The 18065-nt window shown below is 37.7% G+C and overlaps 3 protein-coding genes and 1 long non-coding RNA gene across 5 annotated transcripts in view; 2 read left to right on the forward strand and 2 right to left on the reverse strand.

Annotated features, from left to right (window-relative positions):
* Positions 1 to 989: 989 nt before the first annotated feature.
* On the reverse strand, positions 990 to 3481 carry LOC132710612 (uncharacterized). The gene is made up of 2 exons (XR_009621290.2): positions 3372 to 3481; positions 990 to 1225 (listed from the first exon to the last, which is right to left on the reverse strand). It is a non-coding gene; the product is annotated as an uncharacterized LOC132710612 (long non-coding RNA).
* Positions 3482 to 3537: 56 nt separating this feature from the next.
* GCHFR (GTP cyclohydrolase I feedback regulator) lies at positions 3538 to 10728 on the forward strand. The gene is made up of 3 exons (XM_034417843.2): positions 3538 to 3673; positions 5922 to 6016; positions 8559 to 10728. The coding sequence occupies exons 1-3, from the start codon at positions 3548 to 3550 to the stop codon at positions 8737 to 8739; spliced, it is 402 nt and encodes a 133-aa protein (XP_034273734.2). The 5' UTR covers positions 3538 to 3547; the 3' UTR covers positions 8740 to 10728.
* DNAJC17 (DnaJ heat shock protein family (Hsp40) member C17) overlaps positions 10249 to 18065 on the reverse strand; it is a 28487-nt gene continuing 20670 nt past the window's right edge. Inside the window, exons 11-12 of one of the 2 annotated variants that reach the window (XM_060687473.2) lie at positions 11627 to 11677; positions 10249 to 10452 (exon numbers count right to left, since the gene is read on the reverse strand). In XM_060687473.2, the coding sequence (XP_060543456.2) occupies positions 10330 to 10452; positions 11627 to 11677 (174 nt within the window). In that variant the 3' untranslated portion in view covers positions 10249 to 10329. The remainder of the gene's footprint in view (positions 10453 to 11626; positions 11678 to 18065) is intronic. The other variant, XM_034417839.3, reaches the window with a different exon arrangement.
* On the forward strand, positions 14438 to 18034 carry C1H15orf62 (chromosome 1 C15orf62 homolog). The gene is made up of 2 exons (XM_034417842.3): positions 14438 to 14565; positions 17310 to 18034. The coding sequence occupies exon 2, from the start codon at positions 17402 to 17404 to the stop codon at positions 17930 to 17932; it is 531 nt and encodes a 176-aa protein (XP_034273733.1). The 5' UTR covers positions 14438 to 14565; positions 17310 to 17401; the 3' UTR covers positions 17933 to 18034.

An 18065-nucleotide genomic window follows, 5' to 3' on the forward strand; every position in this document is an offset into this window, starting at 1 on the left:
CTTAGAGAAGTGCTAATGGTCAAGTTTTCATCGTTTGGTTTAAATGTAAGTACTTAATTGGTTTGTGTGCTTATTAAGTAACATGATGTTCCATAACCATTGAACTAGTCAAAGAAGACATTGCAATATTTTAATTAGTCACAATAATGTATATCTCAGGATCGCCATCTTGGATTATTGGAGTTTTTGAACTTTAGTTTTTGGGTTGCAAATGCTTATTTTCCATCCTAACTTTGTAACTTTATTCATGCAGAACTTTTGGAGAAATGAAGTTTATTGATTGGCTGGGATTATATATGCATGGATAGATTGGTTAGCTATTTGTCTCCAAATTTATCAGAATTCCAATGTCTCATGTTGCCAAACAGAAGCTGTTTTCATATGACAGCTACAAAGACCAACAGTGCATTCCTAAGAAAAGATGCAGCTGCTTTAAAGACACATATATAGGTACTATATTTGCATTTCTACGTAACCTGAAGAACCTTTTTCAAATTATTTCCAAGGTACAGCAGAATGCCAGTATTTAAAGCTTACAGGATGTTACAGGAAAGAACATATTTACTACTTTATCAGTCAACAGATCCTGGACAGCCAGTTGAAAATGTTTCCTATACTCTTGCATACAAATAACCATGCTTGAAAACAGGTATTAAAAAGTTCTCGGAAAGCAACTTGAAAGGAACTATAAACAACATTAAATCTGCTTTAAGCATTGTTAGATTTGGAAACCACACCCTTCTTTGTCCAAAGACTTAGCTACCAGACTTTCTAATAATACTAGACTTAGCATTTGCTTACTTGCCTGCAGCGCTAGATTTAGAAAAAGGTAAGTAAGCAAGCTAAAGCTTAGGGCCTCACAGGATGGGAAGCCTCTGAAAACGAAACAAACTTAAGTGTGATTATTTACATATTGAATTTTAATTTAAAGGTATTTATAATGCAAATAAAACAAAATATGAAAAAATTAACTTGTTCTGAGATTCTCTGCTTTTTGTAGCGTTTTTTTCCAAATAAATGAGAGCTTTATTGGTATTTTAATTTTCCTTTCTGATAGGATAAATCATTGTGACCTCATAGCAAACAATCACCATACGTTTCTTTGCAAACTTCTGTAGACTTCTGCACAAATATCAGGATGGGTGTCTTAGGCCAGTGTTTTTCTTAAAAGCATCAGATAATTTACTCCTCTTTCTTGAGCTAACTATCTGTGCTGTTTTACCCACTGTAAAAAAAATGAAATAAAAATAAGAACAGCCATGTTGAGACTTTTCATGATAGGAAGCCGTTAATCCTATCCATTGTTGTCCCTTCTCATATCCCATCACAAAGCCAGGGTGCCATGAACAAGAAGACAGAGTCAGCTAAGCATGTCTCCAAAATTATTTCCTCAATTTAGTATGATGTAAACAATAAAAGTTCCCATCTGCAACAAAAAATGATGACAATGTCAGGAAGAAACCAAATCAAAAGATGACACTAAGCACCCACTGACAGCCTTCATTCATCAATGGGAAGGGTGTGTGATTTTGAGGACCCCTGGCAACTACCTGAATTAGTTCTTGCAGTTTTCTTGGCAAGATTTTGGAAGTGATTTGCTATTGCTTTTTTCCTAGGACTGAGAGAAAGTCACCCAGATGGTGACTAGAACTCAGACTCTGCGTTTATAGCCTAATGCCTTAACCATTACATCAAATTGGCTCTTAATCAATAGGCTCAGAGTATTTAATGTTGCAATTCACCTCCATCTGGAAAAAAAACATTGATTGATCTTTGATTAAGTGCTGTCAAGGTGTTAACAGGATGATCTAACCTTCTCCTGGCCTTTTAGGTCTCTCAGTTGTGCATTCATTGCTTTTGTAATCAAGCACATCCAATTTGCTGTTCATTATCCTCTTCTATTTCTTTCACCTTTTCCAGCATTATATATTTCTTTTTTATTTGATATATTTTGCTTTTATTTTTTGTCATCTCAAGGCAGCATACATACGTCATACTCCCATGTCTTACTTTCTCCACAACAACTCTGTCGCTGAGATCGTAACTGGCTCAAAGTCACCCTGCTGGCTTTCATGTCTAAGAGAGAACTAGAACTCACAGTCTGCTAGCTGCTAACCCTTTGTTTTAGGAGACTTGGTTCCCTGCATTATATGTCCACTACAGTGGTGGGTTGCCCCCAGTTTGCACCGGTTCTAGAGAACTGGTAGTAAAACTGGTGGGAGGCTCCGCCCACCGACCCCGATGTCATAAAAATGCTTCTGTGCTTGTGCATGAGTGAAGCGAGCACGCGCGGCTCCGCTGCAAACCCGTAGTAAAGGTAAGTAGAACCCACCCCTGGTCTACTACATTATCTCTAAGGCTCATTTGACTTCAGTTCTTATCATGGCCACATTTTTGTAATTTTCTTTGCGATAATACAGAAGACATTTATAACTTTCTCCTGGGATGTTTTTTCTACTTCAGTTTAACCTACAGAGCTTGTTATTTGTGCTGATCTCCTATCCAAATATAACTAGGTGTGCTCCTTCTTAGTTTTTAGAGGTCAGCCAACACCAACTAAGTGCTACTACCTGGGTAGGGGCACAGAAGTATCTGTAAAGCTATGAGAGAAATTGAAACAAATGATGAAGGCAAAGCTACAAGTTCCACTCTGGTCCATGAATCATGATGCTGCATGGACCAGAATATTGCACGGACCAGCATGAAGAACTGAAGCTTACAGTGAAATGGCGTGATGCCACTTTCATTAATTTAGCTAAAATGTAAGATCAAGGTTGACTCAGCCTTCCAGCCTTCCGAGGTCGGTAAAATGAGGACCCAGATTATTGGGAGAAATACACTGACTCTGTCAGAGGGCTGTAAAGCAGTATGAAGCGGTATAGAAGTCTAAGTGCTATTGCTATCCTAATGAAGCCTTTATCTGCTTTTATTCCACTGAATTTTCCTCCAACCTCCAAATTTGGTAGCCATCATATACATTTCTCAGAATCAGGTATTACTCATATCCTAATTAGGATTATAAAACGAGATGCATAAATACTTCTAATTACAATCACTTGGAAATAGGTGCAGTAAGCATTCAGGAACATAATCTGTTAGGTGCTGAAGTGCATGATGATGGTATAAACAAATTTGATAGGTAGGGGATGATAAAAAGGTGGTATAAAAGAATATACATTCAAGTTACACCCACTCATTCCTTTACAAACATTCTGTGGATGCTCACAGAAAGATGAATAACAGGCAGAAATGCAGATAATAAATTAAATATTTATTTGCTGACCGCCTGTCGAAATGTTCCTTATTCTGGTAAATCAGCTCTACAAACAGTGGAAAACCCAATATTATAAAGAAAAGGTTGATTACTGTACATGTTGGCTCAGTCTTTTCTGGCCACAGTCCAGCATTCCCACACATTAAAGCCGATCCCGCTATGCACAGCCGAAAAATTTAGCTTACGGCCAACGCTTCCATGCCGGCCCCGCCCTTAGGTAGCTCGCTCTTCGATTGGCTGTGCCGGAGGAGGGCGTTAACCTGGTTAGGCAGGATGTCACGTGTGGGACTGGACTGGGAGAAAACAGAAGGCGCTGGAGTTGCGGCGGCCACCTTGAACACCCTGGTGGGCGCTGAAGGGATCATGCCGTACGTCCTCATCAGCACTCAGATCCGCATGGTGAGCGATTCGGGACTGGGGTTGCAAAGTGAGGGGAGAAAAAAGAGCGCGAGAGATCAAGCATGCAGTTATTTTGGGAATGTTGAACTTTTACTGATTGGCTCCCCCCTCCCCCATCAAGAAACCCAGTGTGTATGTGTGGAAAAAGATATCCACACTCGGTGGGAGCTGATATCTTTATTTGGGTAAAAGAAAGAATAAAAGAATTAATTGACTTCTGGAAATATTCGCCTGGCTGAAATATATGGACACTCACTTCTTTCCTTGGTCATATGTTTGCAGATATGTTTTAATACATTTTGGTCTAACCCCCTTCATGCCTGGCTTAAGTACTAGACTAGAGTCTTGGGGGATGATTAAATATCTGAAGTCACTTTTGTGTAATTTGCATGCAATTCTACAGCTGGATATTGTTTTCTTTTCTCATTTGCCATTTGCTTGCATGAATGCCATTCATAGCAATAGATTCCTGATGATGCTCCTTCTATGTTGGGAGGATCCACCTGTAACTGCTTCAAGAGCAGTGCCTTTTCCAACATGATGCCTTCTAGATGTGTAGAGACTACACATCTTCCAGAAATGGAATTGGCTGGAATTTTTGGAAGTGATACCTCTAGTGGCCATGAGTTTGGGGAAGATTGCTCTAGAAAGTATCAGAGTTGCAATTTCTGGGTTGATTCATCTCTTTCTTGAAGGAAAAAGGACCAAAAGTCACTGTACATTTTACACAGTGCTTATGTGTCATTGGATACGCTTTTGTGGCTCACAGCCATTTCATGAAATCATTGATCTGACTGGATTATGACACAATTATGTGGCAATACATTTGTTAGATTTGCCATTGTGTGAACCTATCCATTTTTTCTGGAAAACAAGAACCTCTGATCATAGTGGATTAAGTAAAATCCACTACGGATTTCGTACATTTCAGATGTGACTGGCCATTCTTATATAGATTATCTGATCTATATGGAAAAATCTACGTGTCCAGAAATTTTAACCTTACAGGTATGCAGAAAATTGATGGTGAGTTACATCTTCTGGCTACTTACATGTTAGAGAGAGGGATATAGAGGCTGTGCAGATTCATCATCCCATTCTTAGGAGAAAATTCCTAAACTAAACAAGCAAAGTCCTTTTTCTCCAGTGGACGGATGATATAGGTAATTTTTTTTCAAACTTGTAAGATATGTGGACTTCAGTCCCCCAAATTCCCCAAGCAGTATCCACAGGCATAAACGTTCAGGGATCCAGCATTGCCTTTTAAAAATATGTACAAAAACTGATTTTCTGTGGATTTTCAGCAAACTAGCAACCAATGAAGGGAGAAAGTCAAATAGATGCATTACATTTCTTGTTCCTCTCCATCTAACACTTTCTCCCTTTTCTGGCAATAGGCTGAACATTGAGCGATTACATTTACATCCACTACAACTCTCAGCTACTAAATATATCTTTTTTTAAAGAAGATGATGTTCCCAATTGCAAGAAGTCCTTCCCCTGCTATCTGTGTCAGCCAACCCTGAATATTGGTTTGAAATATATGTTTAAAAAGAACAAAAGCCAGGAAAAAACCCCCCAAATTAGTTCAAAAAGATTGATTGAAAACATTCCATGCTGTCTCATGTTCAGCCTGTAGGGGGAGCTATAACAATGTGTAATTTATATGTACCTGTGTAGTCAAATAGCTAGACTTGGAATAACTTTATTGTCACTTAAAATGTACGCTAATTGGCATATATTAAAATGAAATTTTGTTGCATACAACTCTCAAAGGGTCACCATCTCCAAAAGACACTATATAAACATGACAAAAATATAAATAAATAAATAAATATGTATATACCCACATATATTATATGACACATAGCTCTACGTAGGGAAAAATGACTAGCGTTTTATTGCTAACATTTTGCCAATGATTTTACTTAGATTTTATGTAAAGGAAAAACCATTCCTTGTGTCCTCAAAGTGAAGTCTTGTGGTTCAGAAATTAAAATAACTCTAAAAAAAGTAAATGTGGATATACTAATATGGGCAAGTGTGCAAAGCTGAGGGTTAATATGCCCGTCTCAACCTAAGGACAAAAGTATAGTATTAGAGATTTTTATAAACCATCTTGAACTGTGGTTTCTGCCAAGTATCATTATCTGGTGTTCAAATTTTATAAATAGGTAAGAGGTATAATGAAATAATGGGATGATGCTAATATTGTTTTCAATACAGAAGTGGTCATTTCTCTCTGCAGGAAGTTGGACCTACAATGGTTGGTGATGAACATTCAGATCCAAACTTGATGAACTATCTAGGGGCCATTAAAAGAAACATGTTGGGAAATCATTTGTAAGTATTCCTCTTTTTGCTTCTTGCTTACATCATTGTTTGTTAATCTGTAATTTTGACAACACAAGAGAGCTTTCCCAAATCTGATCACCCAGTTGGGTGGAAACCTTTTATTAACAAACTATATATTCCTTTGCTCTGGAAAATTGTGTGCATTCTTCAGGATGGATGGATAATTCTGATGCATTTAAGACATTTCTTGAGCTTTTCATTCATCATTTAAATTAAAGCCCAAAAGACAGAAATACTACGGTAACATCCTATTTACTCTAATGATATGTCAGTGAAAATTTCATCCAGGTGCAGTGACCAAGCCAGTTCCCCTCAGTTCTTTTCTGCTTCAACCCCTATCATTACCCCAGATTGAGCCTGTCTTCTAACCTAATACGTTGGCCTCCTGCCACTTTTATGCCATCTGTTTTCTCTATATTTATGCAACTTTTAGAGGTTGAAGTGCAAAATGTTATCCTTTGAGACATAATAAATAAATATGAAAATAAATATACATCTTCTTAAGTTACAATATAGTTGTTTCGGCTTAAGACATCATGTTTAACCCAGGTATTGTGATTTATAAAATATTAACTAATATAATAGTTCAACTCAGCCAGTTGTTCTATATTGAATGAACTATGAATGAAACAGCTTACTGTAGTATGTAAATCGGATTTGTTTTCAGGGCACTATTTATTTCTGAAGATCTAGAAAAGAAATGTAAAAACAGTTGAAAGCAATGTTTTAGGATCGAAGGTGAGAAATAAGGAGTGCTTTCTTTTCCTATTAACTTTACTCCACAGGGATTAGAAATAAAATATGAAGAAATCAAATCACAAGCATATTTACTTATGTAGTTCAAAAGCATGTATTTTATAAATCATTCTAAGCTTTTCATCATGTTGATGTTTGCATCCTTTGACTTTCCATTGTTAGTGATTTCAGAGCTTTTACATGCAAGCAAGCTTAAAAGCTCAAGTGTAAAGTTGATGTGTAAATAATGTTAGGTCTTACTTTGAAGATGACTCTTCTATTTGGAAGATTGTCAGATGAATATCTCTTTGAGGGTATCTGCTCTTTGAAAGGTTGTGCAGGCCAGTGAAAGGGCAAAGGACCATGAATATACCCCTGGATAGTAGTTTAAATAGGCCCATGGGTTGTTTTTTTCAGCTACTGGGACAAAATATGTTCTATTTTAATGTTAAGTTCTTTTATTTATTTATCAAATTTAGAACCTGCCTACCTCCCACACAGAGGGACTCTGGGCTGTGGGAAAATAAAATATTAAAACATAAAAACTGTATATAAAAATTATAGAAGAGGCAAAGATTGTTGGAATTCAGAATTAAAAGGCGGAGTGGGGGAGGCCCTTCAAAGTGCTAACCAGCCTCACAGCTGCCTGCTGCTCAATGAGCCCCAAGCAAAATGGCAGAGCTTTAGGCATTTTTGAAAGGCCAGGAATGTGGCGACCCTCCTCACCTCTTGGGCAACAAATTATATAATTATGCATATAGGAAAATTAGCATAAGCGTGATTTAAATAAATCTATGCTTTTTTTCCCTTGGCTTATATAAGGAGTTCCTCCTGAGCGCTTCTTCCAAATATTATCATCAAATATCTTTTCCTCTGCAGTTTTTGCAAAGGTCTTTGGCTCATGTGTCTTTAAATACTATTCAATTTCTTGGTGGTAAGATGCATGTTTGAATGCATTTCTCAACAATGTCAAAAATAGTGTCATGCCATAAGCTTTATCTTTTCATATTTGGGTGCAACATCATGATGCCCATGCAAAAAGTGCATGGTATGTGTCCCAACGACACAATGCTTTTTGTCATTCCTGCCCTTGCCATTCATATGCCTCTGCTACTTGTTCTCCTTTCCCTTCTTGCTTTTCAGTGAAAAAGGACCGCCTCCTTTTTCACATAAATAATCAGAAGAGGGGAAATGAACTGAATCTCAGGGAGACCTAACATTGTGGCTACAAAGTCTGCATTTTAAAAATATTAGCCAGAAGGGTCAGTTCACAGATGAAAGTAGAAGTACAAATCCAATAAAGTCCTGTAAAATATCAAAGCAAATTAGGATAGAGCTGTATTTGTAACAATGCCATAACATTTAAACTGTTATAAATAATATTATAAATAATCTGTTGTTGACTAATTTGTTTATTGGGACAAAGTATATAAAAATGGGCAAGCTTTTAATTCACCAGAAATCTTCATAAGGGTTTGTGCATATAAATAGAATTAATTAAATTAAATTAAATTAAATAAAGCTGTCTCTAGGCTGCATTGCTACTTTCCAAAACTTGTGTGATCTTGTATTCACCCAAGCTTTCAAAAATGTAGGGCATCAAAGACCCAGAAGGTTAACCTTAAACTTTGATCAACATATTAAATTTCTGTTTAGCCTCCTTTACTTTCTAGTTTTACAACTTTGTTCTTAGAACTGCAGCGTTCAATTTACATTCTCATCAATATAGATACAAATTATTTGAAATTATTTTTTTAAAAAAAACTTTCCATTTTTTATGTCTCGTTTACAACAGCTGGGAATATTATGTGAATGATGCTCCACGGATTGTCTTGGACAAGCTGGAGAAGTGTGGTTATCGAGTCATCAGCATGACAGGAGTGGGGCAGACACTGGTGTGGTGTCTTCACAAAGAAATGACAGAGAATTGTGCTTTTCTTCCTTCCCAAAACATTGCTGTAAACCACCCAGCATAAGCTTGAGATTCCATTGCTCATCTTCAGGCATTTTAAAGTGAGACTTTATCAAAACCTGGCTTTAAAATCATAAGCACCGCTACATCATCATAAGAAGCATCATTCTAAGAAGCTTCACAGCTCTGGGGCTGGAACTTTCCTGAAGAGATGAATCCTTATTAAGCATTATTTCAGGGGCCAATCTGAAACTGGCAGTATTAACTGTTATCTCCACTTTATTGAACGACAACTTGGCATCAAATCCACTGTATCAGTAACAGTCTCAAGTTAGATCAGGTGTGACATAGCAGAGAAGAATGCTCATGCACAAAATGGCTTTTAATATTGATAGAGATATTACCATACAAATTTACCTCTATAAATTACATGATGTGCTTAAAGTATATTAGTGTCCCCATCTAAGAGTGTGATTAGAATCTTGAGATTGTGATATGTGGTTTTTCTATTATCTCTACATGGTATATGTTAAAATAGAAGAAAAGATTCTTTAAATAGTTCCGTAGTTTTTAATTGTACGTGTTTGCCTTTTCATTGTTGGGATTATTTACACTATGTCTGCTGAAAACCATTCCTAAGTGACTCATAAAATAATAATAAAAATAGTAAAATCAATCTAACGTATCTCAAACTGTTCGTTACCAGGCAGTTTTAAAATGCTCCCAAAGCCTGTAACATACCAATTGTCGAGTGTCAAAAGCCCCTCAACAACACATCTGGCAGCTCCAAAGGGGCTGAGACCAAATGACAATCTTGAGCAAAAGCCTGAAATGCTGAGTATCCCAAAGGGTACACTAATATATACAACTTGTATATTAGCAGGTAATGGGACTAATACACTGATCTAGTGCAGCATCTCTCCCTCATTCAAGGAGCTGTGTTAGTTTCACATTGTTTTATTGCTGAACTAGAAGTGCCAAATAATTAACCCTCTTTGTAACAAATTTATTTTGGTTTAGATTGCGCTGTCAATACTGATAGGTGGTTCAGTTTCCTTGTGATGTAGGTGGCTATGAAAGACCACCAGTAATATTTAGAGTCCTAGATAAGAATTGAGAAAATGGGTGAGATCACAATTTAGCCATGAAATTGAGTTTATAACCAGCTTTCAACCAAATGAATTTCACAGATTTATTACAAAGATAAAAAATAAGGTAACTATAGAACTCTTTTAAACAAAAGGGAATGTTACATCTAACAAATATGTGGATTTATAAAGAATATGTTAGAAGAGCACGATGTTCCTTTAAAGTCAGATTTGCTATGAGTTGCGATGAGTAGAAAACACTTTCTATCATAGGAAATGTGTTGTAGAGCTCATATTGGTTCAATGAGTCGGGAAACATGGTGATGAACAAGGAAGGATATGGTTTTTGAAAAGGCAGATTTGCCACTGCTGTATAAATTCCAGATGTCAGGGTAATTTAACACTGAAAAACTTGAAATAGATTTTCACTTTATATATCCCCTTAATCGAGGTGATCAGTTATTCTTCCAAGAAATCTACAGTAGTTTTGAAGTTTTTCCTTCAATAGTTTTTATTGATTTAAGAATTATAAGCAAAAATGCACGATAATGCCATTTCCCCTTCTACTATGTACAAGACTCTTCTTCATCTTCCTGTTTCATCTTTTCAATTAGCTTCTGCCTTTCAGAAGCTTGCCGCATGCGCATCATCACAAGGCTTTCATAATCCCTCTCAGAAACCACTGAATCCTGTGGAAAGAAGTGACTGCAGTCAGTTTCAGAAGCTCCATTAGGTCTTTCAGATGTAATTATGTTATTTTCGATGAACTATTGAAAGTATCACCATCACCACACAAGAGTACCGTTCAAATGTCTATAGAAATACAGAATTTACAGTTAGCACAGCTATTATATTATTAATTATTGTGTACTGGCAATTTATTTGGCTCTCAGCAAGAAATATTCTTGGCATTTTCAGCTGAGCTTAGCTTTTATAGATATTAAAATTACTCTTTACAAACAAAACAGACTTTGCAAGTATATAGCATTATTCATCAGGCTGGAAAGTGCTAAAAAGAAAAATGTTTTATATTTTATATCCCAGTATGCTTAATAGTCATACAAATTATTCATAATTAAGTAGCTTAAGATCCCACATATTAAAATGTGGTTTAGAACAAATGATTATAGATTATGTTCTAAAGATTCTATTTACCAGGTATATTTCTTTTTAGAAAAGCTTACAGTTGGTCTAAAGAACAGTGGTTTGTTAAAGCATTGTCCTATTTTTTGAATGTACGATCGTCCTTGGTCTACATTTCTTCAGCAACCATTTGAAGTTAAGCATTGAACAAATGGTGGCTATAACCAGTCCTCAAGAGTTTTGCCATCCCAGAACCCCCATGATCATATGGGCACTGGGCAACCTGTTCACATTTAGGACTGATTGCCAAGCATCAACTGATCACCATTTGAAACCTTTCTTGCCAGCTTCCTCAGAAAGAGCCTCCCAACCTGTGCTGCTCCTCTCAGACACCATCCCTGACCTTCCCTCACCTACACAGCAGCCCTTGCACACTCCCTGATCCATGTGGTGCTTCTTATGTACCCTGCCTGATTCATGGAACTTCTCATGCACCTTACCCATTTTCCCTGAGCAGCCTCTTGCACATCCCCTCTCTCCCTCCCCCACCCAGCAGAAACCACTTACCAGCCTGTTGGTTTGGAACTTGCAGAGTCCCCCACTAATTTTGGGTGTAGGAAGCTAGCAAGAAGTTGCCTTGCCTAAACTGTGGGAATCAGTTAAAATCAGCAACCGAGACTGCAGGGATTGCGGTCACTAAGCGATGTAGTCGCATTTTAGGACAGCATTGCTTGGTGATGGAAATTCCAGTCTCAATTGCCGTCATAAGTCAAGACCAACCTGTATGTATGCCTCCAAGTCGGAAAAGTTTGTGGAGGATTTCTGAGGGAGCTGTAGAAAAGAAACACCCAGCTGAGAGGCCAATACAATATGAAACTTTAATCTAAAATTAGTGCTTCTCAAGCCTTTGCGGCTTTTAAAGTGTGCGGATTTCAACTCCTAGAACTAATGTCCACAAATCTCAATACTGCTAAAGTTGAGAAAGACAAATTATCCACAGAAACTTTGGCACATTTGGAAATTGTGGGATGGGAGAGTCAAGGCTATATTCTGCTTCCTTTCAGAGAAGATTTTGGAGACACCCTGTAGTTATAGAGCCAGTATGGTCTAGTGGTTAAGGCACCAGGTTAGATACCAGAGGACCATGAGTTCTAATCCTGCTTTAGGCATAAAAACTGGCTGGGTGACAGTCTCTCTCCCTCCCTCCCTCCTCCCTCTCTCTCTCTCTCTCTCTCACACACACACACACACTTCTCACAGGGTGGTTGTGGTGGAAAAAGATGTACAAAGTATGTATACCAACCTAAATTATTTATAAAGATAATAATGGTCGGATGTAAAAAAATAAATAAATACAAGGGAATGGACTCTGTTTCTTGGCAAACGTACAACCACTGCATTTCACAAAATTAGGATACCAGGCACACCCTCATTAAGACTATAAAAAAAAAACCCAACAAAAATGAAAATAAATTTGAATAATCTAATCTGCTCTAATTCACAAAAAGGACTTTGGTTTTCCTTTTGGACTAGGTCTGGAGTGTGGTACAAACAAAGTGCCATTCAATAAATGGAAAGTATAAAAGAAGGAAACAAAATGCCAAAATAGGTCTAACATGGCTATCCAAAGCAATTTGCCTTAAAGCTCATTATTTACTTAAAATGCTATGAGATTGTATACTTGTTTTGCTTTAACCCTGCTAGCATTTTAGAAATGTCATGCTGGCATAAACATCTTACATTTAGGTTAATTTTCTTCTATGATGGAACACATTACCAAAGGAAATAGGATTGACAGATTAAATCATATTTTTAGGATTAAGATGATTAAGGCAGGAAGCCTAACGTAACAGACACTAATAATGATTTAAATGATACTTTGCAAGCAGTGATTTTCTCAATATCAGATGCTAAGCAAAACACAGCAGTAAATGGCTATCACATATTGTCCAGAGGCATCTACCTGGTCTCTCTTGCAGAGTGAAGCTGACCTAAATCTTTAAAGATAGGTGAAGTTCTTTATTGTCTCATCCTCTACACATGCTACATAAGTGAAAGTATACATATATAGTGTTGTAAGAAATTTTTTTTAATTATCTGGCCAATCAAATTAGTTGGAAAGCTCTATACAGAGAAGCAATTGGATTGTATCAATTCCAAATTTACTCACATGGCCTTGTAAGAAAGTATTGCTAGAAAAATTATAAAATGAAGAAGTCTGAGTAGGCTTGTAGGCTTCTACATCTCTCATTAATGGAATTATAGGTTTCAGAATGTTGATTTTATTGTTTCATTGAATATTGATTTAGGAAATCTTACTGCAGGAACATTATTTCCAAAATTGAAAGATATTGGTACAATTTATCTTGTCCTTGTTATTTAAAGCAGCTATAATATTCATATAAAGAGAAACTTTATAAGAATATAGCAGCTATTTTAACTATGATAAATGAAAGTGATCTGATATTCATCTGTTAAATTTAATGTACTGAATCCTCTGCTCCTATGGCTATTAAGAAACTGCATTAGCACTTCCTATTATACTGCAGTAACACTAAGTTTCTCCTGGCTCCAAGGAAATTAGACCTTTATACACAACACTACACTGCAATCACTCCTGCTTTTACTTTGACTGTAGCACAGCAAGTTTCATAGATAAGCAGGAACTGAAACAGACTTCAGGGAACCTCTACCCAAATATCAGCTAGTATATCATACTGACTCACATTAGGATGTCTGGAAAAATATTTCTTTGCATAGGTTAATGAAGGCAAGAGTGATTGCAGGAACAGAAAAATAAATTAGAATTTATCTTGATAGGAAGTCTTATTTTGATTGATGTTGACAATAAAAGAAGGATGAAAAAATAACCTTTTAGGAAAATAAACTAATATTCTTACAAAAAAGGATAATATTAAAAACAGCCATGTAACCAGAGGAAAGGAAATACTTGGAGAAATAGCTGAAAAATTGTTATAGAATCTACCAAAAGATTGCTTTTTAATTCCAGAAAGATAAGTTCAAGTTCAACAGAGAAGTAAAAGTATTAGACGAAAACATGGGCAAAGACAATTTAAAATATCTCAGGCCATCATTTTTTTCCTAACCATTTGCCATGTTATTTGATATAAGTCACTGGCGAATTCTTTGTTTTATTGCACCATCCTCATTTCAATACAGGGGAGGAGAACGGAGGAAGAGACATTCTATTTGAAGCCATATGTGGAATTATATAAATCTCTTGTATTTGGGGCTTGGCCAACAGAACTAAATTTGCTAGATCCTTTTTTATTTCCTTATCTGTACCTTCTTCCAGTAACACTCCTGAAGAATAAAAATTTGTGGTTCCAAGGTTCCACAGAAGCTCTAGTTTCTCTTGAGGTAAAGTAATGTGGGCTGATGCTTCAGAGTCATGCACACCTATTTCCTGCAACCTAGGCAATTAGGTAATAGTATAAATCCCAGTTTCTGAGGTGACTGAGTCAGCAAGGGCTTGGCACAGAACACACACAAAGGAATTACCACCCACAGAACATATGAGTGGCTGAGCGAGAAGTGAAAAGTAGGTGCTGAAGAAAGGGTGCTTGAAACAAAGAAATCTGAAAATATGCTATGATCTTTCAACGACTGCCAAGGAATAAAACCACAATGTGCACTGAACTGGATGGGCTTCCTTCTGTGTTCCCCACTTGGCTGCTTCTCTATTGGTTCATCTCACTGTAAGTATTAATTCTAAATTTTATTTTGTTAAAGCTCTAAGCCACAATTACTTAATTTATAAATCCTTCTGGTATTTTTGCTAATAGATGCCTCTCTCAGGGAGCCACAGTGAACTTTTCACAGTAGGAAGTTGAATACTTTTCATTATTGTGACGGTTCAACTCTGCGATCCAGGTGTAGTGTTCTACAAGTATTTATTTATACCTTCATTCAAATTCGATGTATCAGCACAGTTTGGAAGCCAAGATACAGAATATCTTCCCATAGTAAAGATGGGTAATGTAGGGATAGCAAGCCACAAATAAGAAATGATGGAAATTTCCATATCTTCCACATCTGCCTAGCCACTATATACAATGGGCACCATCTGGTCAATGTGAATGAAGTTATACATCACAGACTGAGTAGCAGAAAATGGGGAGGACAGCTTACTGATAGGTTGATCAAATGGCCCAGGTTAGGTATTAGTTCTTGACTCAAATAGGAAACGTGAATAAATGCAAAAGGCCTGATGAGAAGAACAAGTAAAGCTATTGCAAGTTTATGGAGCAATGAAAGAGGAAATAAGAACTGAATTGAGTGTGAGGAAGTGAAGAGAGGCAGACATTTGCTGAAAGCTATGGAAGAGATCATGGAAACTGGAATAATAGGAGGCTTGGATGTAGAATAGGGGAGATATAATCTAATGAAACAGAAAGATGACGCAAACTAATGCGAAGGGATCTATACCAATAGGGTATAGACTGGGGAATAAGCTCACTCCCAAAGAATGCATTACTTTTTACCACTGCAGGTAGAATTTAAAGCTATGATGTTTATCTAAAGTTTGTAAGGGTTGGACTAACTATAAATATCTAGCTAGATGGCAGCAGCTAGTCAAATAGAGTTGAACCTAGCTAATATTAGATGAGAGACTGTCAGGTTGAATAAGGCTTAACAGGAAAGTAGGAAAATATCTCAGAAGAAATTAATAGCATTATCACTTTTGTACTGTTGTTGGGAAAACTACATAGATATATCCAAGAAATCACAAGGAATCAAGTTTGGCTTAGAGGCACGGTGGCTCAGTGGCTTAATGATGCTGGAGGTGGTCTCTGTTCCAGCAGTTCGAATCCTAGCACTATGTTATGGGGTGAGCTCCTGTCACTTGCCTCAGCTTCTGATCACCTAGCAGTTTGAAAGCAAGTTATATGCAAGTAGATAAATAGGTACCACTTCAGTGGGGAGATGAGCTGGTCTTCATGCAGGCAGGCAGATTCCTACAGGCTCTGAACTTTCCTGGTTGCAATGTCCATTTGTGAGGCGGCTCTGATGGAGGGAGAGGCGCCTTGGATGGCCCTGCAGGAGTCGCTTGTCTTTCTGATGTGAAGCCAGCTTGCCCTCCTGTGGCACATCTTGGGAAACGCGTGAGCGTGTACCACAACAGTTAGTAAACTGGCAGCCAAACTATTACTCCTGCTAATGTAACAAGACCACACTCTAATAATAATAATAAGCTTGACTTGAAAGCACCTCTATTGTACTTCTGTAAATTTGGACTTGGAATAAGCATTCAGGGGTATAAAGAAAATAAAAGAATCTGGAATTTATTAATTGTAAATGTTTTGTAGGTCTTGTACTGTGCTTAGATATTTATTTATTTATTTATTTATTTACCAAAAATTTATATGCCGCCCTTCTCCCTAAGGACTCAGGGCGGCGAACACAAGTTAAAAACATACAATAATAAAAAGTAAAGTGATTAAAACCCAAATTAAAACAACAACAATCAAAATAATAAAACCCAAGGATCAGGGTCAATCCATTTGTTGGAACAGCCAAGTCTTTAAGTCCCGACGGAAGGAGTGGAGATCAGGCGCCGTCCGAAGCTCAGTGGGTAACTCGTTCCAGAGGACAGGGGCGCCTACAGAGAACGCTTTACCCCTGGACATCACCAGCCAACATTGTCTGGCCGATGGTACCCTGAGGAGGGCAGCCATGTGAGAGCGGACAGGACGGTGGGAGGCGGGTAGGAGATGGTCCTGCAAATACCCCAGACCTAAGCTATGTAGGGCTTTAAAGGTAAGTACCAGCACCTTGAAGCGGATCCAGAGGACCACTGGTAGCCAGTGCAGCTCGTGTAGGAGAGGTGTTACCTGGGAGTAACGGGGAGCTCCCGTAACCACCCACGCGGCCGCATTCTGGACCAGCTGGAGCCTCCGGGTGCACCTCAAGGGCAGCCCCATGTAGAGGGAGTTGCAGTAATCCAAACGAGAAGTAACCAGGGCATGAGTGACCGTGCAAAGGGCATCTCGGTCTAGGAAAGGGCGCAACTGGCGCACCAGGTGAACCTGGGCAAAAGCCCCCCTGGTCACGGCCGTAAGATGGTCTTTCAAAGACAGCCGGGAATCCAGGAGGACACCTAAGTTGCGGGCCCTCTCGACGGGAAGAAGCACTTCCCCCCCATCGAAAGTGATAAAAATATAAATAAAAATACCAGTAATAAAAAATTTAATTCTGAGATAAATTTCTGTTTAAGATGGAGAGTATTTTCTTGCATTTGGCCTTTGATATCAGAAACTACACTTAGTATTCTTCTCAAAACCTTAAGTTACTTGAAGGGCTGCAGAATTCTAGCAAGGAGAATTATCGGAAAATTACATTTGCAGCATTCTTTACACATTCTTTTCTTTAAGAATGCAAGCAAGTAATAACTTTGAATACACAGACCTGCTTGTTAATGTCTCTTTTCTTCTTCTTCTAGCAAACACGAAAGAAGTTCTCTACTCCAGGAGTCTCAGTTTACCTGAAGACTATTGATTAGTTAGCAAACATCACTTTACTGCTTCTCTCAACATGGACACATGGCGGAGAGGATCGATTAGGTCCTCAGGTTTCTTCAAACGGCTCTCATTCAGGAGGAACAAGAAATTGGGCAACCAGGCTATTATCGTGAACCAGAACAGCCAAACATTAGACTCCAATGAACAGTATGACAAAAAGAGATTCCTAAGAAATTTCAAAGAAAACCCAGACTATTTTTCATGTCAAAGTGAACAAAATCTTACCACTAAAACACAACCACCTCCCAAACCACCTCGCTTATATCTGGACACTGCCAGCTGCCCCAATATAATAGACCACAGAGAATCTTCCTCTACAGATATATCCTTTTTAAGCACTTCCTGCCATTTTCATAAGGCTACTCAAACGCAGCCTGATCTATTATACAAAACCCAAACCATGAACTCTGAAACTCTCTCCAGGAACAGTAAGCCTCCTTTTGATCCATCAGACCCCTTCCTTTCCTTCACACTAGATTTGGGACCCTCACTCCTGGATGATGTTTTACAAACACTCAGAAAACAGAATTTACTATTAAATTAACTGGAATTCTCACTAAAACCCAGAAATTAATCATACTGACTCTTCCAATTCATGGACTAAATTATTTTTGGTTCTTTTTAAAATAAATTTGTTCCATAGTTATGCCATCTCTTAGAAGTTGCTATTAAATAAA

Source organism: Pantherophis guttatus, chromosome 1 (genome assembly GCF_059756535.1).
Source record: "Pantherophis guttatus breed Tessera chromosome 1, ASM5975653v1, whole genome shotgun sequence".
In the NCBI taxonomy this organism is placed as follows: Eukaryota; Metazoa; Chordata; class Lepidosauria; order Squamata; family Colubridae; genus Pantherophis; species Pantherophis guttatus.

Coding starts and splice junctions, on each gene's coding strand:
- C1H15orf62 (XM_034417842.3), top strand. CDS start 17,402: ATGGACACATGGCGGAGAGGATCGATTAGGTCCTCAGGTTTCTTCAAA.
- GCHFR (XM_034417843.2), top strand. CDS start 3,548: ATGTCACGTGTGGGACTGGACTGGGAGAAAACAGAAGGCGCTGGAGTT. Junction 3,674..5,921: donor TCAGCACTCAGATCCGCATG/GTGAGCGATTCG, acceptor TTCTCTCTGCAG/GAAGTTGGACCTACAATGGT. Junction 6,017..8,558: donor AACATGTTGGGAAATCATTT/GTAAGTATTCCT, acceptor CGTTTACAACAG/CTGGGAATATTATGTGAATG.